Below are 25,588 nucleotides of genomic sequence, written 5' to 3'. Positions count from 1 at the left end.
TCAAACTACGGCCCGCGGGCCACATATTGTATTTATTCCCATTTTGTTTCTTCACTTCTAAATAAGATATATGCAGTGTGCATAGAAATTTGTTCATAATTTTTGTTTTTACTATAATCTGGCCCTCCAACAGTCTGAAGGACAGTGAACTGGCCCCCTGTTTAAAAAGTTTGAGGACCCCTGCATGATAGATTGAACCTGGGTCTGGGTATCTCCTCCCCCAACTTCTTATTTATCCCACCTGAATGATCAGAACCACCCACACCTGGAATGGGCAGGAAGAAGAGTTTGCTTGGGGTTGAGAGGGGATAAGCAGGAGAGTGAGAGAGAGAGCGGATAATCCGCAGACAGGATCAACAAGGAGAATCAACGAGGAGAATCAGCAAAGGGAAGTCAGTCAGTAATGAAGCCTAGAGAGTGTTAGGAAGCGAGCGGCTGGAGAAATACCAGGAGATTCAAGGACTCAAGCAAGCAGACTTTATTGATAGCAACTCCTTAGGTTGGAGAGGGCCCTGAACCCAGCTTTCAAGCAACTTATATACTCTTCAGATCATTCCATCACATCATTTGTCCCTTACACAAAACTACATCAAGGTTACATTTCAAACGTTCCACGGTCTCCATACATTTTAGTTCACACCATTCAATAGAAAAAGATACCACCCCCCACCCCTCCCTGACGCCACTCTTCTCTCAGCTCACATTCCAGGGGCCTGTTTGTTTCTCCTTGGGAATGTCTTAACCCACCACGATGGGGGTCTTTGGGAGAAGTCTGGCCCGTCAGTCTCAAAGCTATTTTATAGCCTTGAGCCAGCAAACAATGACAGAGCTAAAAGCAACATCAGTCTCTATTTGACTATTTCCTATATTTCACAAGCACAGACAGCTGTCTCTTATCTTTTTGGGCCACTCTGTAGCTCACTGGCATCAGTGAACTGTTTTACTGCTTAGCTGCCGGGATTATCAGGGGCAGAGGGGCCTGGGAACCTGGGAACAGCAGGACAGTGAACTTAGAAATCAGAAACTAACAGCATGGCTAAATCTAATACAACTAAGATTACCTATACAAATTTTCTTATTTTCCTTCAGAGAGCAGCTGAAAGGGGGACAGAGGCAGAGAGAGCCAGAGAAGGAGCAGAGAAGTGGCTGCTAGGAAAAGGCTTAGCATGGCATTTAGGACACGGTCCTAACACGGCAGTGGGGACTGTGAAATAAAGCTGGATGGCGCCTGGACTTCATCTGACTGCTTTGGGAATTTCTCTGCGTCACCCTGCAAACCTTCAGACCCAGCAGGATGTAGGGGGTGCAGGAGACAGGCGAGCCAAGAAAGGCTTCACCATCCCTCTACCAACACTAGGACCTAAATTATATTAAAACAACACCTGGGTAGGCCATGTGCAAGGCAAAGCTATATCGCTCAGTACCCTCCTTCCCAGATTCCCTTCTTGAGGCTCCTGCCTCTCTCCTTCGCGCAGACCACCTACGCCAACAATCTGCAATATTTCAAAAATGCCCAGAGCAGATGAAGGAGGGACATACCACTTCCACTTCCCCCCTGCTGGGGAGCCTGCATGCTTGGGAGAAAAGAGGGAAGCCTTGACTGTTCGTTTGACTGTGTCACATGAAAACCAATCTGAGTTAAATAAAGGTGGAGACCTGAACAACAGCACAGCATTTGCTTTGCACATGGCCCACCTAGGTCCCCCAAAGCTGCCAGCAGTAATTTCTGAACACTGAGCCAGGAGTAACTGCTGAGCACATTGGGTGTGGCCCAAAAACCAAACCCAGAACCACCAAGCAGAGAGCTGGTACTACTAGCATTTGTGTGAGTCGTGGTTTCCCCACCCCAGCCCTGGGCCATACCTGTCCCACTGTCCTCCCTCCACATACCCCTTCGTGCCCTTGGTTCTGTATGTTCCCAGTGGAGCTTTCTTAAATGCTTTTAGTGGTGCTTTCTGATGCTGGCCTGAGGCGACTGATGCAGTGGGGCGTATTTCTACCTCCCACAGGACCCCTCCACTCTGTCCTCCCTCCCTGTCCCCTGGGATGAGCAACTTTCTAAAAAATTTTTTTCTGTTCTTGAAAACAACCAAGATTTGCATTGCAGTCTTGGGGTCCCAACTGGGGAGAAACAGGTACCCTGGACCCCCACTGCCCAGCCCCATGGAGAGGGAGGTAAGAGACTTGGGAAGTACTTGGGAAGTGCTTGGGGGCATTTCCTGGGGTCACTCAGCCGTGATGAAGGACATGGGCTCATTGGACAGTGACGGATGAGGGGACCTGCTTGGCCTGGGGCATGAGGGCAGTAGACAGTGGCCGGTCCAAGGGCTTGATTAAAGGCGCTGGACAATTTCTGGGTGAGCCAGAGTGCAGTGGAGGGGGAACCAGGTTCTGGGCTTCAGGCTCAGGGGAGCCAGGAAGTGCTGGGCCCCTGCCCTGCAGACCATCCCGAGTGTCCCATGCGAAGGGGTTCAGCCGGGTCCCCAGGTCCTAGGAAGGGTAAGTGAGCACAGTTGACTCTGAGCAGCAGTTTGCTGTGATGGCCACGGCTGGACACTAGGTGATGGTCTCTGTCCCCTTCCAGGGTCCCTCACAGTCTCAGTCAGGGACAACCCTAAGGCTGGCCAGCCCTGCCCCCACCCCTTTGCATTGCTGCTCTGCACTGGAGCAGAGTGACGAAGAGGAGTCGGGAGAAAGTTTATTCCAACGCTGGACCCTGAGAGCTGGATCCTAAGAGGAAGAAAATCATGCTGGAGCTATCATCTCTGCCTGGGGCTGTGGGGTTGAGGTGGGGAGAATCAGACAAGGGTGGAGCAGGAGCAGGGGGACAGATCTGAGGCAGCAGGGCAGAGGGTGGCAGCCCACACCTAGGTTGGGGCCCATGGCTGCTCTGATGTTCCGGGGAGCACCCTGACATCTCTCCCCACTCTGAACTTGGTTGGGGCCTGTCTCTGCTCCCTGTCGATAGGCAGGGCGCTGCTGGGACAGAGAAGAGAGGTGGAGACACAGGCAGTGGAGGAACCAGGAAGGAGGCAGAGTAGTGTGGGCAAACCTAGGGGTGGTGGTGCTCACAGCAGGGCCCAGAGGAGGCGGAGGCCCAGGGGCAGCAGGATCGAGTGTGGCGCCCAGGCCCGATTGCACAGGCTCTGCAGGCAGCACTGGCGGTAGATGGTGGCCCTGGTGAAGTGCTTCATGTCCCACTGGTTCTTGGAGTTGGTATTGGCACACTTGCGTGCACAGTCCTTGCTGATCAAGGTTTCCTTCTTCTTTTCTGTGGGGAGAAGCAGGAGGCTGACCCTGGGGACAGGCAAGCACCTGGGGACTTGGGGGGACCTTCTGCAGGCTGTAAGGGCCAGAGACAAGCTCGAAATCAGTTTGTCGTGCTCTCTTCACACCCATCTTTGCTAGGCACTGCCACAGGGATGCCAGCCCCAGTGGCACAGCAATGATGGGGTGGCGCTGGAGCAATAGCACCGCAAGTTCAGCGTTTGACTTGCATGTGTCTGACCATGGTTCGATCCCCAGTATCCCCAGCCTACTAGGAGGAGTTTCTGAGCACTGAGCACCGCAGATTGTGGCCCCAAAACAAAAACAAAGAAACCAAGGCTCATTTCCGACCAGGTGGGTGGCCACACAGCAGGATGGGTGGGGGTGAGGGGTCCTCCAATCCTCCAATCCACCCTCCAGAGATGGAGGGAACAGCGGTAGGGCTCAGCACCCCACCGTGTCCCCAGGCCATACAGCTGGCCACAACTCACTGGAATAGATTAGGACAATGAGGGAGATGCACACGGAGTCCTGGGGCTGGCAGCGGACTGGCGCACACTGGTCAGGTGAGAGCATCTTGAAGCACTTGTAGCAGCTCAGGTTCACGGGGGGGATCCCCACGTCCGGCCGGGTGGTGCCTGCGGCCAGCTCGAGGGCCAGCAGCAAGGTGCCCAGCAGGGGGATCAGCTTCATGACTGCAGCTATTCATGCCAGTGCCCTAGGGCCCCGGTCACGGTCACGATCACACCAGGCCTCCAGGCCCGCCCCTGCCCCGCCTACCTGCCCTGCCACTCGGTGGGGTCTGGGAGCCGCTGGCTGCCCTCCCCCACTCCCACCCCACTCCTGCTCTCTGGGGTGCCCTCCAGGTGGTGCCCAGGAACCGAAAGGCCACTTTGGGGTCCAGAATGAAGGGGACCCTTCCGCAGGCCCCATGGGTGAGGTCACAGAGGAGAAGAGGGGAAAGAGGACGGGAGGGAGGGCCTTTGTCTGAAGCCCTCTGAGGGTACAAGGTGGGGGGTGGGCTTGGCAGGGGGGAGCTTTAATTCCTTGGATCCCTATGATTCCAGGTAAGTGAGCTTGAAGTCCCTGGACGAATGCCCCACGGCAGCAGCCCTGGCAGGGGCTAGCAGTGGGGGAGAGGGGTCCCAGGTACTGGATCTGCCTTCGGGAAATTGGGGCACAGGGGGTTTCCTGGACAGTATTGTTATATATAAAAGACCTGCCTGTTGTTCCAGGCAGACCTTTCATATATAATAGACAGGGGGCTACTGGAGTCGGCCTTCAGGAGGTTGGGGGACAGAGGGTCTGTACTGGACCCGCTCTCAGAGTAACAAGGGTCCTGGGGCGCTGTGGGTGGGAGGGCCCAGAGGTCCGGGGCCTGGGGGATGCAGGGCCATAGGACATGATTTATATGGGGGGAGGCAGAGCAGCAGCCCCAATGATGGGAATGTGGCGTGGTGGCAAGTGGGAGAGAAGGGAAGGAGAGAGAAGGAAACAGGGAAAGGAGCAGGTAGCCCACCTGCCCACCTGCCCACCTGCCCACCTACCCACCGGGCCCACCCTGTGCCGCACACCTGCGCCACTGCCATTCCCCGAGCCAACACTAGGGGCGGTGCTGGACGCTGGAATCAGATGGCACGGGGCAGGGGGGGCTAGCATGCAGGCAGTGCCAAGGTCTGAGGGTGAAGCCCCCCTGGCGCAGCAGCAGCAGCAGCAGCGGCCGCATCTGCAGAGACCAGCACAGAGACAGGCAGAGGAAGGCAGGGCTGCAGCATGACTGAGGTGCCAGGGAGCGAGGGAATAGACTGTGCCCAGTGTGCCCAGCCCTGGACACTGCTCCAGGCCCGACCCAGACTGCAGACAAGCGCCACCATATTTCATCCCTCCCTCATGCCCCCCAAAATGACCCAGATCTGTACACTCAAGGTCTCTCTCAGTATAACTTGTTCTTCAAAGGGGCAGAAATAGAGGCTGGAGCCATAGCACAGCGGAGAAGGTGCTTGCCTTGTATACGGCAGACTGGGGCTCAATCCCCAGCATCCCATAGGATCCCCTGAGCACTGCCAGGAGTGATTCCTGATCACCGAGCCAGGAGTAACCCCTGAGCATCTGCAGGTATGTCCCAACCCACACACCCCCCAAAAAAGAGACAGAAATAATCTCAATGCCAACAGCCCCCCCCCCAAAAAAAAAAAACCAGAGAATGTTCTGGGCTTTCCCCCAGTGTCACAGTGAACAGTCATTACAACCTTAGACTTGGGGCTAGAGCCATAGCACAAAAGGGCAGACATTTGCATTGCCTACAGCCAGCACAGGTTTGATCCCTGGCATCCCATAGCGTCCTCTGAGCATGCCAACTCTTGTTTTTGAGCACAGAGCCAGGTGTAACCCCTAGGTGCTGCCCGGTGTGATCCCAAAACAAAATAAATAAAACATTAGACTTGCAGGAAAAGAGAAAAATAAGAGACGGCCCCAAAGTGTTATTCCCACCCCACCAATCACAAGAAATCCCACCCACAAAGCCAGGAGCACAGCTGGCTAGGGATCCCAAAAGGCATCAGAGGACAGACAGGAGAATGAGGTAGGGGCACATCCATCCTGCGGTGGCTGAGGCTGAACCAGGAGGCAGTGATGTGATGGAGGTGCCCAAAGCCAACTGGGCCCATGGGGCTCAGTGTCGCTTAGCGAGGTGCAGGGACATGTGGACAGGATCAGGCCCTGGAGCCGGGCAAGGAGCCCCGACACCGGTGCTGTTTTCCCAGCACGGAGACCTTTGAGTGTAGGAGGCACCACTGGGGATAGGGCAGGAAACAGTGTGGGAGAAGCCCACCTACCAGTGTCCTCTGGGGACAAGGCTCTGCAGGTGCAGATGGCACAGTGTCTGTCCTGAGCGGCCCCCGGCTGGCCTTGTCCTGCTGTGAGGATGGGGTTGTCACCAGAAACTCGCCACTCCCAAAAGTCTCAGATGCTGCTCAGTTTCTGCCTCGGATGGAACCAGGAGGCAGGAGGCCTGGGGAGCCCCAGAGAGAGACAGACCAAGGGGCTGATGTGACCAACTTGATCCCATGCCCAGCACCCAGCCCCAGAGGCCCCAGGAGATCCCCAGATTGTAGGACCCATTAAATCCCTGGCCCAGTCTCTTGAGAATTGCCTAGGGGTGGCATCAATTGGGAGCCCCCCCCCCCAAATCAGCCTCAAAATAAGCACGAACAGAGGCCTACCTGAGTCCTCAGTGTTCTCATCTGCCCAGGTCAGGTAACTCAACTGATGCTAGCAGACCTGGGGGGCAGGCCCAAACTGAATAATTGTAATAAAATAATAATAATAATAACCTCTCTACTCTGAGGCCCCAGGGCAGGACCCAGCCTCATGGCCCTGAGGCCACAGGCTGCTGCTGCAGTGGGGTCTCAGACTGTTCCCTCCCTCCAGGTCTCCTACTCTCAGGGACCCCTGTAGTATATTGCCCCACCTAGACCTTCCAGGTGGGGGCGCTGTGGAGTTGGCAATAAATGGCTTGATGGACAGGGGACAGGGGTCCTTTTGCGAAAGCTGTTTTCAGGCTGCAAGAGGATTCTCTCGCTCTCTCTCTTTGCCCAATCTTTTACACCCTAGCCTTCTTGTCTGTGTGGATTATTATTTGCTGCGGATAAATATTACCAAGGTCTCCCCCGAAAGGGGACAAGGAGATGGGAAGTAATTTCTCGTTCTGGGGACTGTTCTTGGATTCACAAATACCCAACAAAGGATTTAACAGCACAGATACATTACAGACCCCCACTCAGGGGAGCCTCCTCTCAGAGCCCTCCTGTGGGGTACTCATTGTTTGTGGTTCAAAATTAAGCTAGCACCCGGAGAGATAGCACAGCGGTGTTTGCCTTGCAAGCAGCCGATCCAGGACCAAAGGTGGTTGGTTCGAATATGGTGTCCCATAGGGTCCCCCGTGCCTGCCAGGAGCTATTTCTGAGCAGACAGCCAGGAGTAACCCCTGAGCACCGCCGGGTGTGGCCCAAAAACCAAAAAATACAAAAATAAAAAAAATTAAAAAAATTAAGCTAGCATGTTGTCTGTGGTATGGGACCAGGTGCAATACAGACTAAGGAAGTTAGCCAGGGTGGGCCGGGCTGAGGGGTCTGGGCTGAGATAGATCTGGGGGTGGGGCCGAGGGAAGGTCGGGTTGAAAGGGGTCGGGGCTGAGGGGGGCTTGGGTTTAGGGAAGATAAAGTTGGGGAGATCCAGGCTGAAGGGGAGGTGGGCTGAGGGAGGGTTGGGTTGGTGGCAGGTCAGGATGAGGGGGTAGACTGAGATGGAATTCAAGCTGAGAGGAACTGAGAGATTCTGTGAGGAGTAAGAGGAGTCTGTGAAGTGGTGAAAGGTGCTGAGAGGGGCTGAGAGGGGTTGCGATGGTCTGTGAGGGCGCGGGCACCCTTGGCCCTGCCTCCAGCTGGAATTCTGGACCCGGCCCAGTCTCAGTCCTGCCCTCACGGAAACATCCTCACTTCCTGGCAAGGTCCCACCTCCTGCTTGAGGAAATCGAAACCTAAATCTTGCCGCCTACTCCTCCCCCTACCCCCCACCCCCGCAGTTGTGCAACAGGTCAGGCCCCAAAGCAGCGCCCGGAGCTGGGCCTGGAGCCAGCAGCTGCCAGGTCCTGTCCAACTTTGCCCCATTCTGGGCCAGGCAGGTGCCCCTGCAGCAGCGTGGAACTCCAATGGAAAAGCATCCCCCCAAAGTGTGCCTCATCGTCCTGCCTGGAATCATGGAGCCCCATTTTTTGGGGGGCTCAAATCCAGCATCGCTCAGGGGTTCCTCCTGGCTCTGTGCTCAGAAATCGCCCCTGGCAGGCTCGGGGGACCATATGGGATGCTGGGATTCGAACCACCTTCCTTCTGCATGCAAGACAAAGGCTCTACCTCCATGCTATCTCTCTGGCCCCATGGAACCCCATTTTTAAGCACCACAGACACTCCTGTGAGCAGACCCCATGCCCGGCACCTGCCAGCGGATTGTGCCTGAAAAGGGCTTCTCAGAGGGGATTCTGGGGTCTCAGGCTACCGTGTGTATGTGGCTGGATCAGACACCTCCACCCTCCAACAATCTGCCCTGTGTTCTGGTAAATGAGCCCCAGCCCCCCATGGCCGGTCTCCATAGCTGATCTCCCCCAAGCAGATCCATGGATTTCTAGAGTTTGTGGAGTGTAGGTCACCCCTATTTGCGCTGAGGGCTGACTCCTGACTGCACTCCAGGATCACTCCTGGCAGGGTTCGTGGGAAACCTTCACTGTGTCAGGGTGCCACTTGGGTTGGCTGCTGCTAAAGTCAGCACTGCACTCACTGCCCTGTCTCTAGTCCTGCTTAGTCTTCCACCAGGGCTTCCTTCCTGCAGGGTCACCTGCTTCCTGAACTTGGGGATTATGTCCCCATACTCTGGACACATATGTCCACCTTCACAGCTTCTTTGGGACCCCAGCTGAGGATTCTGCTGTCCTGGGCTCCCCACCTCCCTCCCCTGCTCTCCCCACCTCAGTCCCATCACACAAGACAGAGAGGGCGAGAATGTCTTTATTGAGGCACCAAAGCAGTGGAGGGCTCCAGTGTGGGAGGGGGAATGGATGAACTTGGTGCGGTACGGATTTGGGGTGTGGAAGCCAGTTCCTGAGGCTGGAAGCTGGGACCCCACCTCCCCCAAGACTAGACAAGCTGAATGGACCATGGGCTGGGGCAGTGCGAGCGGAATGTCATTAGGGCTGAATGTAGGAATCTCTGGGGTGGTCATGCTGGTTGGTCTCCTGGTCCCTGGCCCCTCGGCCACTCAGTCCCCATTTTCCTCCCTCTGGGGACAGCCGGGGGGACGGGGTCTCTGCTCCTGTGGGCGGGCACTGTAGCAGGGAGCCAGAAGAGGGCAGTGACTGCAGGCAGGAGCACAGATCAGGGGTACAGCCGGAGCAGGGCCTGCAAGAGGCTGAACAGGACCCCAAGGCACAGCACTGGGGTGCTGACCCGGAGCCCGCCGTCCGCAGCACTGAAGTTGCACAGGAAGCTCTCGCAGCATCTGGTGCCCACGGACATCAAGCCGAGGTCCACACCAACCCCAGCACACATGGGTGAGCATCCTTTATTCAACTCGTAGGCCTTGTTCTCGCCTGCACCGAACAAGGGGCAAATGGAGGTTGAAGGATGCGTCCAGAGCCAGCTCTGCCTGCCTGCCCTCACACCTCCCTCTCCTCACTCACGCCTGCTTGTCCATACTCGTTCCTGCCCACCCATAGGTACCAATGCTGCCCTCGCTCACCAATGCCCAACGCAGTTCACGAATGTCCACCCTCACCTACCCTCCTAACCCCTGCTGGTCCGCACGCACTCCTGCCCACCCTTGCTCACCAATGCCCAACGATGCCGTCGAGGTCACGCAATAATTGTCTTCGCTGGAGCAGATGGTGGGCTTCAGGCAGAACCAGTTGCTCTTCTGGTTGCTGCAGGAGAAGCACATCAGGGCGCGGGCTGTGGGAGAAAACAGGTGGTGGGGATCTCTGCCAGCGGGACCCTTGCCCTCAGCAAGGAAGGAGCCCCGTGGGAGCAGGATGCGGTGTCCCGCCCTGAGCAAGCAACACCCCCCGGGGCTCGAGGTTCGAGGTTCTCACCTGGCTCCGTGGCCAGCAGTGCCACTAGCAGCAGGGCCAGCGCGGCCTTCATCCTGAAGGCACAGGAGCCCTGGGGGGAGAGGAAGGGTTGGCTCCAGGGCACCCGCGGAGCCCTGCTCGAGGACAGGCTCAGGTGTCTTCCTGCGCCTCTGGCACGGCCCCCTCCCGCCTCAGGCTGCTGGCTGGCATAGCCCGGCGGGTGGGATGGGGTGGGGTGGGTGGGGGGCTCTGGTCCGCTCGGAACCCAGGAGCGTTCTCAGAATGAAGGACCGGGAGAGATCACAATGAGCCAGCAGGGAGGGCCAACTTGCAGCGGGCTGTCGCCTGCGATGGCTTCGGGGAGCCGGGTCTGGGGGCGAAGGGGTCTGCAGACGTTTGATTGGGAGGCCCGAGGGCTGAGAGCAGATGGGCACAAGTTCGGTCCCGGAGCCGGGTGCCGCGCGGCTGGTCTCCAGGCCCGGGGGAGCACTGCAACCCGAGTCCCGCTTCCCGCGGAGGCCTGGCCGGCCCGGGCTGGGGAGGGCGAGCCGGGGGCGGGGAGAGGCTGGAGAAGCGCCGCGCCCGCCCGGCTCGCGTGCCCGCCCGCCTGCCTGCCTGCCTGCACGGGCCGGCCAGCTCCAGCTGCAGCTCCAGCAGGGCAGGGCAGGGGTGCGGGGGCTCCCCGGGGCTGGGCGCGGGCTGGCTCCCGCCCGTGGCTTCCCGGGGAGCCGCGCCCTGGGCCTCGGGGGCCGGGCAGTCCCGGGGCCGCGCAGCACCCGCACGAGCGCCGGCCGGCCGGGCACAGCGCGGCCTCGCCCGCACCCTCCACCTGCGGGGCTCCATCCCGCAGGCCGGCCGCGGCCCTCTCGGCGCCTCCCGCCCGCCCCCGGCCCCGGAGGCCGCCCCGGCCCGGCCGGCGGACGGACAGACCTGCTGGGTGCCCCGCGATCGCGCAGCCCGTCCGGTCCCGACGCCTCGCCGCCGCCACGCGCCTCGAGGCCCGCGCGAGCAGAGCGCCGGGTAGCGGCAGGATGGGGCCTGGCCCGGGCCCGGGGCGGGCCCGGGGCGGGGCCGGGGCGGGGCCGCGTCGGGATTGGCGGAGGCGGTGGGAGTGGGCGTGGCGCGGGCGGGGCCTCAGGGTCACTCCGCCCCTCGCCTCCCCTCCCGAGCGTGACTCTCGGCGGGCGGTCCCGCGGCAGTCGGGTGCGGGGCGTGGTGCTCCCTGAGCCCAGGCCGGGCCTCGGGACCGCTTTCTCCCCGCCGTCCCCCCCGAATCCTTATCTCGGGAGCGCAGGGCCCCCGGGGAAGGAGCCCCGGTGGTTGCTTGGCCTAGCGGGAGAGCTGCTGCGACCTGCTCCCCCACCCGCGAGGCGTCCAGCAAGCCCCTCCAGTAATAAGACGCCCAGATAAGGGCCCCGGAATGGCATGGAGGTGAGGCGTCTGCCTCCGTGCAGAAGGTCGGTGGTTGGAGTCCCGGCGTCCCAAATGATCCCCGAGCCTGCCAGGAGCGATTTCTGAGCAGAGAGCCAGGAGTGACCCCTGAGCGCTGCCGGGTGTGAGCCAAAACCCAAAATCAAAAAAATAAAAAATGAAGTAAGATGCCCATATTAAGGAAGGCCCATTTTCAAATTTCCAAACCCTCCTGGCTAGCTAAGGTGGTCGGGCCAGGAGTGCCCAGCAGGCTGCAGAGATGGGCCTTTGCTCCCCCCCCCCCCCCTCCACACACCCTTGCCCTTTGCCTCTAGGCCTCAAATGCCTATGAATGGCTCTTCCTAGAAAAAGCTGGGGTGGGGGGAGAGGGAGTTGGCTGTGCTCATGGTTTAGTCCTGGCTCTCTCCTCAAGAATCACGCCTGGTGGTGCTTGGGGGGACCCTGTGGGATGCAGGGGATGATGGAACCTGGTTCAGCCACGTGCCAAGTAAACACCCTGCACTGTTCCATCTCTTCCACTTAGAGGATTATATATTCAATTTATTTCCTCCCCAAACTGAGTCTTGTCTCCTGCCGTTGGGATCTCAAGGCTAACGAATCAACTGTAGCAGAACTGTAGCACCTGAAGCAGCCAGTAGCTGTCTGTAAAGTAGCCCTCAGAATGTCCAGGGTCAGATGCCCGTGCTCTCTCCGGAGGGGAGGCCTCGCTGTGGCTGCCCAACCAGCTCACTCTCTTAGTGAACTCTCTTAGCCCTGCATGATACCCCTTCAGCAACAAGAATGCAAACCACGGTGTCAAAAGGGGAAAAGAGAGAAGAAAAGAAAGAAAAAGGAGGAAGAGGAGGAAGAAAGAAAACAAAGAAGACAAAGACAAAGAAGAAGAGGAGGAGGAGAAGGAAGAAGAGAAAGAGGAGGAGGAGAAGGAAGAAGAAAAATAGAAGAAGGAGGAGGAGGAGGAGGAAGAGGATGTCTGCAGGCAGAGGGAATGAGTGGGATAAGTGGAGACACTGGTGGTGGGAAATTGGGAAATGAGCACTGATAAAGGGTGCTGTACATTGCATGACTGAAACTCAATTATAAACAGGTTTGCAATTGTGGGGAAAAAATACAACCCAACTGTATGATGAACAACCTTGTAACTATGGTGCTTAAATAAAGTCATTTTATTGTATTTCATTTTAGGTTTTTGGGCCACACCCAGCCGTATCAGGGGTTACTCCTGACTCTGTGCTCAGAAATCACTTCTGGTGGGCCGGAGCGATAGCACAGCAGTAGGTCGTTTGCCTTGCGTGAGGCCAACACCGAACGAACCCCAGTTCGATTCCCGGCATCCTGTATGATACCCCAAGCCTGCCAGGAGTGATGTCTGGGTGCAGAGATAGGAGTAACCCCTGAGTGCCTCCAGGTGTGACTCAAAAACTAAAAAAAAAAAAAAAAAAAAAAATCACTCATGGCAGGCTCAGGGAACCATATGGGATACTGGGGATCATTCCTGGTAGGCCAAGTGCAAGGTAAACACTCTACAGCTGTGCTATTGTTCCAGCCCTTAAATAATTTTGAAAAAGAAAAAACTCTTTGCTCTGCCTAACCCAGTGGTCAGCAACCTTTTTTTTTAAACTGAGCCAAATCTCCCCAAAACCACGATTGAAATTTATTTTGAGAGCCACACAGGGCGTGCACTGACAGAGGCTAGGAGCAGAGTCCTGACTCCTGGAGCGGCCGAACAGCACACAGAAGAGCCACATTAAAAGTGTAAAGAGCCGGGCCCGGAGAGATAGCACAGCGGCGTTTGCCTTGCAAGCAGCCGATCCAGAACCAAAGGTGGTTGGTTCGAATTCCAGTGTCCCATATGGTCCCCCGTGCCTGCCAGGAGCTATTTCTGAGCATAGAGCCAGGAGTAACTCCTGAGCGCTGCCACGTGTGACCCAAAAAAAAAAAAAAAAGTGTAAAGAGCCACATGTGGCTCGGGAGCCGCAGGTTGCCGATCACTGGTAACCCATCTCACTCTCCTGCTATATTATCTTCTCACCCCAAAGCTGGAACCCCTCAGGGCCTGGGTCTGATAACCTCTTTTGGATCTTTCTTTTTTCTTTTTTTTTTTTTATATTTTATTTAAACACCTTGATTACATACATGATTGTGTTTGGGTTTCAGTCATGTAAAGAACACCACCCATCACCAGTGCAACATTCCCATCACCAATGTCCCAAATCTCCCTCCTGTTTTGGGGTTTTGTTGTTGTTGTTGCTTTTTGGGACCACACCTACAGTGCTCAGGGCTGACTCATGGCTCTGCATACAGGTGTTGGTAGAGGCCTTTGAACTGGTTCTCATATTGGTTCTCATATTCTAATTAGATCTGTTTCTTTGATTGATGTAAATTCTCTGTGCTGTCAACTCCTTTGTTGGGTATTTGTGAATCCAAGAACAGTCCCCAGAATGAGAAATTATTTCCCATCCCCTTGTCCCCTTTCAGGGGGGAGACCTTGTTAATATTTATCCGCAGCAAATAATAATCCACACAGACAAGAAGGATAGGGTGTAAAAGATTGGGCAAAGAGAGAGAGCGAGAGAATCCTCTTGCAGCCTACAAACAGCTTTCGCAAAAGTACCCCTGTCCCCTGTCCATCAAGCCATTTATTGCCAACTCCACAGCGCCCCCACCTGGAAGGGTTAGGTGGGGCAATAGTCACAGAACAATCCTAAGGAAATATTTTTATAGACCACAATTTTAAGAATAATCTTATGGAAACTTTTTCATGTACTACAGATTGACATGTGAAAAAGATGTTTCCCCATTGCCTCCTCAATCTGGCCTTTTTCCCTCCCTTGGGGGTGGGCTTTGGTTTTCTCAATAAAGGCTGTTTTGGAGGTCTGAAGGGGAGCCGCCATCTTGGCTCGTGGTTCCACGTGGTACAGCGACTGGCTTGTGGGTGAACAGCTGGCCGTGTGAGTTTCTGGTCTGCTGTCCTCACCCAAGAGATCTGCGTCTCTTGTCCTACCCAGGCAGGGTAGGACAATCTTCTCTGGAACGCACAACCCACAAGTCAACATCCAGGGATCACTCCTGGTAGGGCTTGGGCACATATGGTATGCTGGGAATTGAACCTGGCCTTGGTCAGCCTCGTGCAAAGCAAGTGCCTTCCCAGCTGTCCTACCTTCAGCCCCAGAACCTTTCAGTCTACCTCATGTCCCTGCACTTCCCTGGGGTTTCCCAAGTCTCTGAGCCTTGCTGCTCTGGCTGCCTGTCTAGGGTGTGGTGCCAACAAAGGTCTCCAGAGCAGCAGGACCTCAGAGTGGATTTTGCTTCTCCAGAAGCTGGGGATGGGAGGGTGGATAGGTTGCAGAGATCTAGGCAACCCTAGTGTGGGGTGGGCAGGCCCTGGTAGGTGCCCTCCTCTCTCAGAGAGGCCCTCCCTGGGTTTATGAGTGCTGAGTTCCCTCACCTGCTTCTCTTCCTGCTGCTGTGTTTTCACACCCACTTTTTATAGCTGCTTCTGGAGGAGCCCTGTGGGTTCTGGGGGGAGGGGTGCAGGGCAGGTGGAGAGAGGCCCAGCTCAGGGCTTTGGGGGCCAGGCTCTGTGCCTGGGTCCCTTTGCCCAGTTTGGGCACAGTGCAGTGAAATGGGCAAATCCCTCATGTGGGAGCCATGGCTACTCTCTGTAGGGAATTGTCTCAACTGTGAGGGCAGAAATGGTGCCTGTCCCTTGGCACATGGTTCTGGAACCTTCTAAGCTCTGGACTTGCAGGATGAGTGTGAAGCCCTCCCCAGGGTTTACTCTTGGGTGAGGGAGCCTGGGGATCCCTGTGGTTGACAGTCTGTGCTTCATCCTTCTGTCCTGACACTCAGCTGGTGACCAGCCCCCATGGGCAAGATGCCCATTCTGTGTGTGTTTGGGTACATTTATCTGAGGTGGTACAGGGCTATCAGGGTGGAGTGAGAGATTCAGGGCATTTTTTTTCCCCGAGGGGCCTCATCCAGGGCCTAAATTTGTTCCCCGGGACTCAGAGAGGCAGGGGACTGAGCCCATCCCTTGTCCACTGACAACCCTGGTTCTGAGAACCGTTTCCTCGCCCCTGGGCGCCACTGAACAGTTGAACAAACCACCCCTCACTAGACTCTCGGCATGGATGTGGGTGCACCATCTCTGCCCTGTGACCCCACTGTTTCTACCCAGCCCCACTGACCTCTCCTGGTCCCATTGTTCTGCCCAGCCCCGATGGCCCTGCCCCTCCTTGCTACTGCCACACACACACACACACACACACACACACACACACACACACACACACACAAACACACTCCCTCTAATTCCTGGCCGAACAGCCGGTCTAACCACACCAGGAATGTCACCTGAGGCTGCTCCACATCCTAGGGGGGTGGAAGGACAGGTGTGTGACGCAGGTGGAAGCTGGAGCTGCTCTGGAAGTTGCTCTGGGATACTGGTCACTACACCTCAGAGGTTTGCAGTGGCTGGCTATGCTGAGGCTACCATGAAGTGATGTGGGGTAGCCCGGCTGACCACGTGCTCCCTGCCTGCTGCATTGACCCATGAGGATCAAGTTTGTGGGCACTCAAAGGTCCCCCATTAATCATGTATTGTAACCCTTTCCCCAACTTCCTTTTTTCCCTAAACTCTTCTTTTGGTATGTAAAATCTCACCTGAATTACAGGACCTCCTCCCACCCTAGTAGGTGGGGTACTGGATAATAAAGAAAGGGTCTGGCTTTGAACTCCGGAGAGAAAGCACATGGCATAGGCAGCACAGGGCAGATAGAAAAGCTCATGGCAGAGAAAAATCATGAGGAATAAAGTGAGCTGATTCCAATGAATATAGTTTCTGACTTCTTGGTATATTATTTCTCTGCCACTACCCTGCTTCATCAGACCCACCCATCTCAGGGGTTAGAAACACGGTGCCTGGGGTGGTCTCCCCAAACTCATAAATTTATTTTTATGTTTTTATTTTACAACTGGCACCTGAACAGTAACACAGGACCCAGGGGCCCAAGAAAGCCACAATGATGATGATGATGTTCCTTGACCCCCTGGTGGCTAATCAGTGTTCTTGAACTCTGAGAGTACAGAGCCCAACGCCAGAACACTGGTGAATGTGGTACCTGTTCTGAACATGGCAAAGGCCTTTCAGGTAGGGACAGAAACAGGATGTGAAGGGGGAAAGTTGAAGACTCTGAGCAGCCTCCCAGAGGTCGAGGCCCCTGACCTTTTCCTACCAAAGGTGCTTTGTGCAAGTACCTCAGACCCCTAACCTTGTGATGGGGTAGAAGCCAAAGATGGAGACCAGCAGCAGGCGGAGGAGTTACTCCCCCTCAACCCAGATTCTGGCTCTGGAACTGAAGGCCTTTCCATCCCAGAGGACCTCAGCAGCCTAACACAGAAGAAGGTGGAAATGAAGAAGCCCAGCCAAAGCTCCACTGAGGAGAAGCTGTTTTTTGGAACCTCCTACACCTGGTTTATCTAAAAAAAAAAAAAAAAAATTAAATTTGTTTCAGGCTAATCTCTTGACCCTATTTGCATTGGTCACTATATTGCTGGTTAAATCGTGTTTTACTGTGTGAATCTTTTTGTTTTGTTTTAAGCCCCCCTACAAACAGAAAATTTTGTATCCAACTTCAGTGGTTTGATATTAGTTTGCACAATTCCAGAGAAATGCATAATGTTGTTAAAGTTTTAAAAGTTTTCCGCTATCTGCAAACAGGAAAACTTGTATTTAATTTTAGTGATTTAATATTAGTTTGCACAATTCCGGGAAAATGCAAAATGTTGTTAGAGAATTAAAAGTTCTCAGCTATCCTAGTGAATGTTTCTCAATTCCTAGGATGCTTTATTGTGTATTATTATGTAGCAACGTATTCTCAAGTTATGTCTACAAAATGTCCACAGGCAGATCCCTGTTTGGATGCCAGTTGTAAAATAAGAAATAAAAAATATTTATATAAAAATACAAAAATATAAAAAAAAATGTGCCTGTCTCAAATATAGGGGGAGGAGAGAGAGATAGGGGGCATTGGTGTTGGGAAGGTTGCACTGGTAAAGGGGGATGTTATCTTTTTAATAACTGAAGTTCAACTATAAACATGTTTGAAATCATGGTGATTAAATAAATATATTATGGGGGCTGGAGAGATATAGCATGGAGGTAGGGCATTTATTTGCCTTGCATGCAGAAGGATGGTGGTTCGAATCCCGGCATCCCATATGGTCCCTGAATAATTTCTGAGCATAGAGCCAGGAGTAACCTCTGAGCACTGCCGGGTGTGACCCAAAAACCAAATATACATATATATTTATATAATGTAATTATAATATAATATTATATATGTATAATATATCTATATCTATCTATATATATCTATATATATATAAAATGGCTGGGAGCTTTTGCCAGCACGGGGAATGGCAGGCCTCCATGCCAAAGGCCTTTTTACTAAGCTTAGAGGGATTGTGGGGGGGTGGCTTGGGCCACCCCAACAGCCTTCCATCTCCTTCCTCCCGGACTCCAGGGTTATCCCTGGGTGCATGCCCAAGGGGCCAGCAAGGTGGGTGCCAGGAAAGAGTTTAAAGGGAACCCAGGCTTTCCCCAACTCCCACACAGCACAAGAGGGACTGGCTTCGGGAAGTCACAGGCAAGTTTCCTTCCCACTAGTCTCCATTCTGAAACCACTCAGGGGTGCTAGTATAGACAATTAATTAGGATATCATTGGGTTTAATCTGTTTGTCATATACAGAATGTCTATGTTATATACTTTCCTTCCGTTGGCTCACCACCCAGAAGCTTATTCATATTTTATATTTTTATTATATATTTATATATATTTGAAGTCCTTTACTTCCTCACCTCCACCACCTATAACCCCACATTTAATCTTTTTTTTTTTTTTTTTGGTTTATGGGCCACACCCTGCGGTGCTCAGGGTTACTCCTGGCTGTCTGCTCAGAAATAGCTCCTGGCAGGCACGGGGGACCATTTGGGACACCGGGATTTGAACCAACCACCTTTGGTCCTGGATTGGCTGCTTGCCAGGCAAACGCCACTGTGCTATCTCTCCGGGCCCACATTTAACCATTTTTACTCTCAGTCTTGGCTTCTCATGAAGCACATCATTATCCCCAATCAAGTCAGCTGCCAGTAAGCTCCCAAAGTGAAAAAATAGACTCCCAGCCTGAGAATAAAACGTTACTCTGTCCCTATTTATCTACTCTCAGCGGCCTCCTGTACTCCATCTTCTTTCACTGTGTAACTGTGGTTGCTACCATATTAGGTTTCTGAGAAGTCCCCACTCAAAGACATTTCCTGATATGGGACTGCTGAAAGTCATTTTGCAGACTCTAGAAGGCCAAATCACAGACCAAATGGTGTCATGGATTCAACACCCTCCCCAGACTATTTCTAATGACATAAAAGGGACATGAATATCTCCTTTGAATATCTTAGATGTATTCCCTTAACCTATAACTCTTATTGAATATCCTCTTATACAGTAGCAATTTTGCCCACTGGATTTTTTTGGTTTGTTTGTTTGTTTATTTTTCTTTGTGATCTGTTCAATAAGGAATTCTGGTAGAAGAGTCTTTTGCTTTAGAGTTCATGTTAGAACCAAGTTAAGGAGATTGTTGGATTTGTTCCCTTGGTCCCCAGAGGCACCAATAATACCTTGTGGTATTGTTCCTCTTTTGCATAAGCAGTTAAAATGGGAAAATATTACATATGCAAACAAGTTCTTATCTAATAGAGATAGGAACACAAATTTTGTAATGCAGTTTGGCCTTATACCCTGAACATTGGCATAATGACTTGGCTCAGGCCTCAGAAGAATGGGCATTGCCCATACATCCCTGAACAATGGATTTCATTTATGGAAACAACCACAATTGTCTATAACATCACCAGGAAGCAAACTTTTACCAGGGAAGACCCTATCACTATCCTGGCATTGACTTTCTCCAAAGAGTGTTCTCATAACACCCATATGACTCAGCAACAGCAACAACATCTAATGGTGAGATGAAACTAGAGGACACTCCAAATCATCCTGACTTCAACGAAGGAAATGCACAGAAACCAGAATCTTTAATGACAGAAACCTGACACCAACAACAGCCAATGTGCGAAAAAATTTCACTGGGACCACAGAGAATGACTCAGGGGCTGGACAACCTAGTATGCCTGGAACCCAGAGCCAGTCTTTTTTTTTTTTTTTTTTTTGGTTTTTGGGCCACACCTGGCCTTGCTCAGAAACACCTGACTGTCTGCTCAGAAATAGCTCCTGGCAGGCACGGGGGACCATTTGGGACACCGGGATTTGAACCAACCACCTTTGGTCCTGGATCGGCTGCTTGCAAGGCAAACGCCGCAGTGCTATCTCTCTGGGCCCCAGAGCCAGTCTTATGCCAGAAAACTTCAGGGATAAGGTCTCCTTGTATTTAGGCCAAGGCTTTTTTTTTTTTTTTTTCCATTTTCCCCATGTTTTGCTGGGCTATGCAAACAACAATTGCCACTCTCACACCGTTATTACTGTATTTTTTAAATTCTTATCCTTTAAAAAAGACTTACTAAACTTTCTGCTGGTGCTTTAATGAATTCATTGTGATTCAATAATTTTCAAAAAGATACTTGCTACTGAACTTTTTCTTCTTTCCTTTCTCTCCCATCTCTTTAGTTTTTCTTTCAATTTTCTATTTTTTAAATCATGTTGCTTTTGGTCTTCCTAAAACAATTGTATTATGATCAGTTATATCAACTATGTAATGCATTTTCTTTAAATAAATAAAAAATAAAAGATAAAAAAGTAAAAAATTAAAAATAAATATATTATTAAAATATAAAATATGAAAAAAATTACAACTTGTAATTATAATCCTAGCCAGGCCCCTGTCTAAGGCTCTGTCCTGTGAACCCACAGGTGGGACTAATTCTTCAGGGGTTTGGTAGAGGGGACCTCTAAAATAGCCAGAAATAAACCTAGGTACTGAGGAGGTGGTGGTAGATTAAGGGGACACACCACCCTCAGCTGAGGGCTCCCCTTGCCTAGCAGTGAAGGTGGGTGCTGCTGGCTCTGAGGGTCCCCAGCTTCCAAGTGCCCGGCTTTGCTACTTAAAGGATGCAGCCTGCAATGCCAAAGGGACAAATTGATGGTTTTGTGTTAGTTTTTGGGGGCCACACCTGGTAGCACTAAGGGATTACTCCTGGTTCTGCGCTCAAAAATTATTCCTGGCAGGCTGGGGGACTATATGGTAGGTTGCAGGCAATGCAAACACCCTATCTATGGTGCTATTGTTCCAGCTCCCAGTTGATGGTTTTGACTCAAAGAAATAGTCAGTGGCTAAGCAAAGCCCCCAACCCCCCCCCCAATACCTTGAAGCCCTCATGAGGCAGAGAGATGCAAGTGTGGGACTTCAAGGGAGACCAGCACTGATTCACAGGACAAGAAGGTGAAGGAAAGGGATGGAGACTTTCCCCACACAAAACAGGCCTGAATCCCCAGAGTGTGGAAACTGCACAGAGCAGTTAGTCGAGTGAAAATGTTTTTGTTCCCTCACATCAGCCTTCATTTCCATTTGGCTCCTGTAAACCCATCGACTCATTCACTTGCTTGCTGCCTTTCAAAGGTCTGCTGGACCTTTGTAGAAGACTGAGTCGGTCTGAACCCTTGGACCTTCGAATATTCCCCTTTCTCCTCCCACTTTGTCTGCAGCCTCCTTCCTAGAACAGTCCCCAGCAGTCCTACAAGGCCATGGGTATATGGGTACCCACTAAGCCATGGTCAAGTACATCCCTGGGATGCCTGAGCTGGGCAAGTGCTTAGAGCTGGGGTTTGGGGCATGGTTCAGGGGACTGTGTGTGGGAGGAGGTGGCAAGAAATGCTTGCTGGTTGGGTCTCCTTGAGGCCTGGTCCTGCTGCCTTGATGCAGCTGTGATGCATCTGTGTCTCTCTGGTGACTGCTACCCCTTGTGGGCCCCTGAAGGGCCTGCTGCCAGTCCTGACTCACATCTTGTGCTCTCAGTCTGGGCCAAAGGACCTCTCCCTCCTCCCCCAGGAAGTGCCTAGCACTTCTCTAACAGGAGTTAGGGAGACCAGAAACCAGGCCCTGAGCAATGACTTTCGATTTGGAATACACAGCTCTCAGAACCATAGCTTCCCCCAGCACTGCCGGCCGCATGTGGCCCTGGTGGTACAGGGGACACCCGGACCAGCCCTATGTGGTGCATAGCTCAGGCAAACATCTGCCACAGGCCAGCCCCACTCCTCTGTCCCTTGCTAAAGGGGCTAAAATAGCCTCTTCCGCTGGCCCCATCCTTGTCACCCACCCTCAGCCAGTCTCACGAGGGGGGTCAAGGATATGTGCAAGGAAGGGTGCAAGGCCTCTCTCTTCACTCCTTGTTGTGACCCCAGATTTGTTTAGACATGCCACAGGCTCATTATTCAGAGTGGGGGGAGGGAAGGGGAGCTCCTCACATTCCCCTACAGATCACACCTCCCCCAAGCACTGCACAGGAAGCTGAACCCACATGTCTAGACCTTTCAGTCTTACTTCCTCTCTCCCAGACCAGTGTCCTGTGACACAATGGAACTCCAAGGGGAGTGTGTGAGTGTGTGAATGGATGAGTGAGTGAATGAGTGAGTGAGTGTGAAGGAGAGGGCAAGAGGGTGAGTGAGCAGTAAGTGGGTAGTTGGATGAGTGATTGGGCAGAGGAGTGGGTTTCCAAGTGAGTGGTTGGGTGAGTGGATGAGGACGTGAGTAGGTGGTTGGGTGACGGAGTGGGTGAGTAGTCTGTACCAGTGGCCTGATAGGGGTCTCTGCCCAGTGGCAGGGTTTAAGCACCAGGACTTGCTGTCTTTCTGGCCTAGGAATTTGGGGTCTGCTGCTTTGATCTTTCAATGAGAGATCAGAGAGGAGACTTTGCCCTCCCCGCAGAGAGGCCCTGTCCCAAGGTGCCTGCAGGAAGCACACAGGGCTGTAACCTTGGACCCATCTTCCCTTGTCTTCAGCTTCTTCCCCATGGGCAGCCCAGCCCCAGGGGAAGGGCACCCTGGCCAGCTGGGGGTGTGGCAGGCACAGCTCAGAAAATGGAAACTGGAAATGATGGCAGGAGGAGAGGTGCCTCCCCAGCAGGACCCTTGTCTTCTCCTCCCCAACACACCCCCATCTGTACAGGATACACCATTCAAATACATCACACCATGTCCACACACACTGCACAGTCACACGCATATCGCACCCTACACAATCACACACACCACACCACACCACATGCCACAGACACCTACATACGCCATGGTCACACACATGCACCCCCACCACCACAAGCAACCTCCACACACGCTTCTCACATTTGTCCATGCCGCAGACACGCAACCTCACTACCTGGCTGCCAGGAGGAGGCCCAGCCTCTCTTGGGTGGGAAACATTAGACTGGCAAGTACCGGAGAGGGGGCAGTCCCAGAGCACTCAGCTACCCTGCCAGAACCCAGCCAAGACACTGTGGGAGGTGTCTCCCCCCAGCTCAGAGACTCGCTTCTCAGAGTGGCCACTCTGAGGCCCTGAGCTGGGCCACTTAGGGTGAGGATGGTTGGGGGTAGGGCCCTGGGGGTGCCAGTGGGTCCCTGCGGAGGAAGAGAGACTGGCTCCTCTGGACCCTCCATGTGGCTCAGGGGCCAAATCCCTTCTGTACCTGAGATGCTGCCTGGAAGGAAGGCAGACAGTCAGTCCAGCAATCAGCCCAGACCTACAGTGGCGCCATGCTTCAGTGTCCCCCTGCACTGTACACTCTAGCCCTCCCTTGGAGTCCCTTAGAGGTGTGCCTGTGAGTAGCCCTGACTCTTGCCTGATAACTCACAGTTACCCTCCTAGCACTTGCAGACCAACACAGTGAGTATTGATGCCTTTATTCCCCATCGCCTCAGGGAGATACAGGGGGGGGGGTGGGGGGGATGGGGTCAATGGAAGCCGGGGGTGGACGAGAGCAGCAAGAAGCTCAGGTCCGCCTCTGGGCCGGCCAGCCCAGCACATGCAAAGATCAGGATGGGACTGAGTGTGTGTTCTGTGTGATTGTATCCATAGGCACATGTCTGTATTGAGTGTATGGATGTGTGTCCACACATGTGCATCTATGTGGCCATTGTGGTATGGATATGTAGATTGCATTGTGTGCATGTCTGAGAGTGCATATGTGTGAGTGTGTGCATCTGTGTGTGTCTACGTGTGTACGTGGCGGGGGGGCTCATCTGGAAGCGGTGGGCTGAGCTGCTGTGAATCCCAGAGGTGCTGGCGTTCATCCGGAGTAGGCGTCCTCAGACTAGGGCCCAGAGCAGGGATGCCAGGCAGAGCAGGATGGATCCAGGTAGAGTCAGGATTTGGGGTGCCCCATTGCAGAGGTCGGTCTCACAGCACTTGGTGCCCTGTAGCTTTATGTTGACTTCTGGCCCAGCCCAATGCAGCGTCTCCTCCTTGACCAGCTGCTCCATTGCCTTCTTAGCCACCTCGCACGAGGCCGCACAACCTTTGAAATGCGTTGTGGCCTGTTTCCCTGTGGGCAGAGCATGGGGGTCGTTGGCGAGGGGTCCTGGCAGCCCCACTCACCCTAGTCATTCCTGTTAGCCTTGGTGGGTGGAACACTGGGCACAGGAAGCCAGTGAAACAGGAGCCATTCACACACTGTGGCAGGGGTCCGTGTCAACTTACAGCCACCAAGGAGCATGTGTGACCTGCACAGGTGAGTGTCCGTGGACTCACCAGAGCCTGTCAGCCTCACGTGTTACATGCTTGCATGTGTTACCATGTGCGCACAGGTGTGAGTGTGTGAGTGTGTGTGTGTGTGTGTGTGTGTGAGAGAGAGAGAGAGAGAGAGAGAGAGAGAGAGAGAGAGAGAGAGAGAGAGAGAGACTCACCATTGTCTATGGTGGTGACGGTCAGGTTGCTGGTGTAACAGACGCCAACATCGCCCGAGGTGAGACCCTCGCATGAGCTTTCCAGACAGTTACCTCCGAGCTTCTGGACCTCCAAGCACGTGTAGCACTTAAGGGACAGGGCTGTGAATGAAGGTTAGGGAGGTGGTCAGGGGGTGTCAGAGGGTCTGACACCTCAGGGCCCCCAGGGACCAGAACTGACAGCCTTGACCACCCTCAAAAGAAAGATTCCCTCCCTTCTCTGAGCAGCAACTGGGAAGGGATGGAACAGGGTGTGTGTGTCTGTGTGTGTGTGTGGACACTTACCTGGAGGGCACAGCAGAGAAAGCAGCAAGAACAGGGGGGCGCCCCTCATGGCTGGTCCTGGGAACAGGATTGTCCTATCTCAGTCCTGCTACGGGTAAAAAGAGGGAGGCCCCACAGCGCCTTGAGACCTGGACCATTACCCCCACAGTCCTTCTGAGACCAGGGCCCCTCCCCACCACCCCAAGACCAGGGACCCTCAACACAGCCCCCTGAGACCAGGACCCCTCCTCATCATCCCCGACCGCGCTAAAGGAGAAGCTCTCTCACCTCAGTCAGTGTCTCCTGCAGCTACTGGCTGCACTCTGGCGAGTGGTCCCTATTTTATACCCATAGCCAGGGCTTCCTGCAGGTAGGCATAGTAGGGCCATAGGGGTATGGGTGGGGTCAGAGCATCCCAGGGTGGGGACTGAAGGGTCAGGCACTGAGGATGGCCTGGGGATAGGCCCGGCTCCCATGAGAGGCACGTTGCAGCTTGTAGCACTGCCTTCCTGTCTGGGGGCTGTGCCTTCTGCCCTGATGGTCAGTAGATTCTGGGCAACCAGGCTCCAATATGGAGTGGCCGAGCCTAACGGACACTGAGCTCAGCCAAGACAGGGCCTGGTCCACCAGCTGCTGTCCCCACTGCAGCTCCAGGACAGATCAGCACCCACTGATGAACCCAGCTTGGCCTGGGCCCCACATTCCTCCTGGAAGCCCAAGGCTCCTGCCCTGTCTAAAGAACTCAGGGAGGGGACGCACGGCATTGCCACAAGCTTCAGGTACAGCTGCCTTGAGAAGGTCTGCGCCCTACCGAGGCCACACCGCGGGGCCCTGTTCCTGACACCCCCCACCCCCACCCCCTGAGACCTAGGCCACTGTTTGCCTGGCTCAAGACAGGGTCTGTGACAGGAGTTGGCTCTACCTGGTGGCCATCACTGATGTTCCTGGAGACATGCTGAGAGCATGGACCCCTAGATCTCTGGATCTCTGAGGACCCCCATTCCCTGCATTCATTACCTATGCCATCCACATGGAGTTTCCTGGGGCCCCGCAGGTTTC

General features: G+C 53.9%; 3 protein-coding genes across 3 annotated transcripts in view; 1 reads left to right on the top strand and 2 right to left on the bottom strand.

The window, feature by feature from the left end:
- LOC126009489 (ly-6/neurotoxin-like protein 1) overlaps positions 1-25,588 on the top strand; it is a 245,391-nt gene that overhangs the window by 144,376 nt on the left and 75,427 nt on the right. The window lies entirely within an intron of this gene.
- On the bottom strand, positions 3,014-3,960 carry LY6L (lymphocyte antigen 6 family member L). Its single transcript, XM_049772971.1, has 2 exons — positions 3,759-3,960; positions 3,014-3,271 (listed from the first exon to the last, which is right to left on the bottom strand). The coding sequence occupies exons 1-2, from the start codon at positions 3,958-3,960 to the stop codon at positions 3,069-3,071; spliced, it is 405 nt and encodes a 134-aa protein (XP_049628928.1). The 3' UTR covers positions 3,014-3,068.
- Positions 8,808-23,614, bottom strand: LY6E (lymphocyte antigen 6 family member E). The gene is made up of 6 exons (XM_049772969.1): positions 23,547-23,614; positions 11,040-11,268; positions 10,814-10,921; positions 9,905-9,974; positions 9,645-9,764; positions 8,808-9,406 (listed from the first exon to the last, which is right to left on the bottom strand). Exons 1-6 carry the CDS (start codon positions 23,612-23,614, stop codon positions 9,192-9,194), a joined length of 810 nt encoding a protein of 269 aa, XP_049628926.1. The 3' UTR covers positions 8,808-9,191.

The sequence above is a fragment of the Suncus etruscus genome, chromosome 5 (genome assembly GCF_024139225.1).
Source record: "Suncus etruscus isolate mSunEtr1 chromosome 5, mSunEtr1.pri.cur, whole genome shotgun sequence".
Taxonomy (NCBI): domain Eukaryota; kingdom Metazoa; phylum Chordata; class Mammalia; order Eulipotyphla; family Soricidae; genus Suncus; species Suncus etruscus.
Note: the sequence above shows the minus strand (reverse complement) of the source record. Positions and strands in the feature narration are given on the sequence as shown.

What these genes read in the sequence shown, in the direction of transcription:
- LY6L (XM_049772971.1), bottom strand. Translation starts at nt 3,960, where the DNA reads ATGAAGCTGATCCCCCTGCTGGGCACCTTGCTGCTGGCCCTCGAGCTG. An exon ending in CATTGTCCTAATCTATTCCA is followed by an intron (nt 3,272 to 3,758) that starts GTGAGTTGTGGC and finishes TTCTCCCCACAG; the next exon opens with AAAAGAAGAAGGAAACCTTG.
- LY6E (XM_049772969.1), bottom strand. Translation starts at nt 23,614, where the DNA reads ATGAACGCCAGCACCTCTGGGATTCACAGCAGCTCAGCCCACCGCTTC. An exon ending in CAGATGAGCCCCCCCGCCAC is followed by an intron (nt 11,269 to 23,546) that starts GTACACACGTAG and finishes TTATTACTGGAG; the next exon opens with GGGCTTGCTGGACGCCTCGC. An exon ending in GACGGCATCGTTGGGCATTG is followed by an intron (nt 9,407 to 9,644) that starts GTGAGCAAGGGT and finishes TGTTCGGTGCAG; the next exon opens with GCGAGAACAAGGCCTACGAG.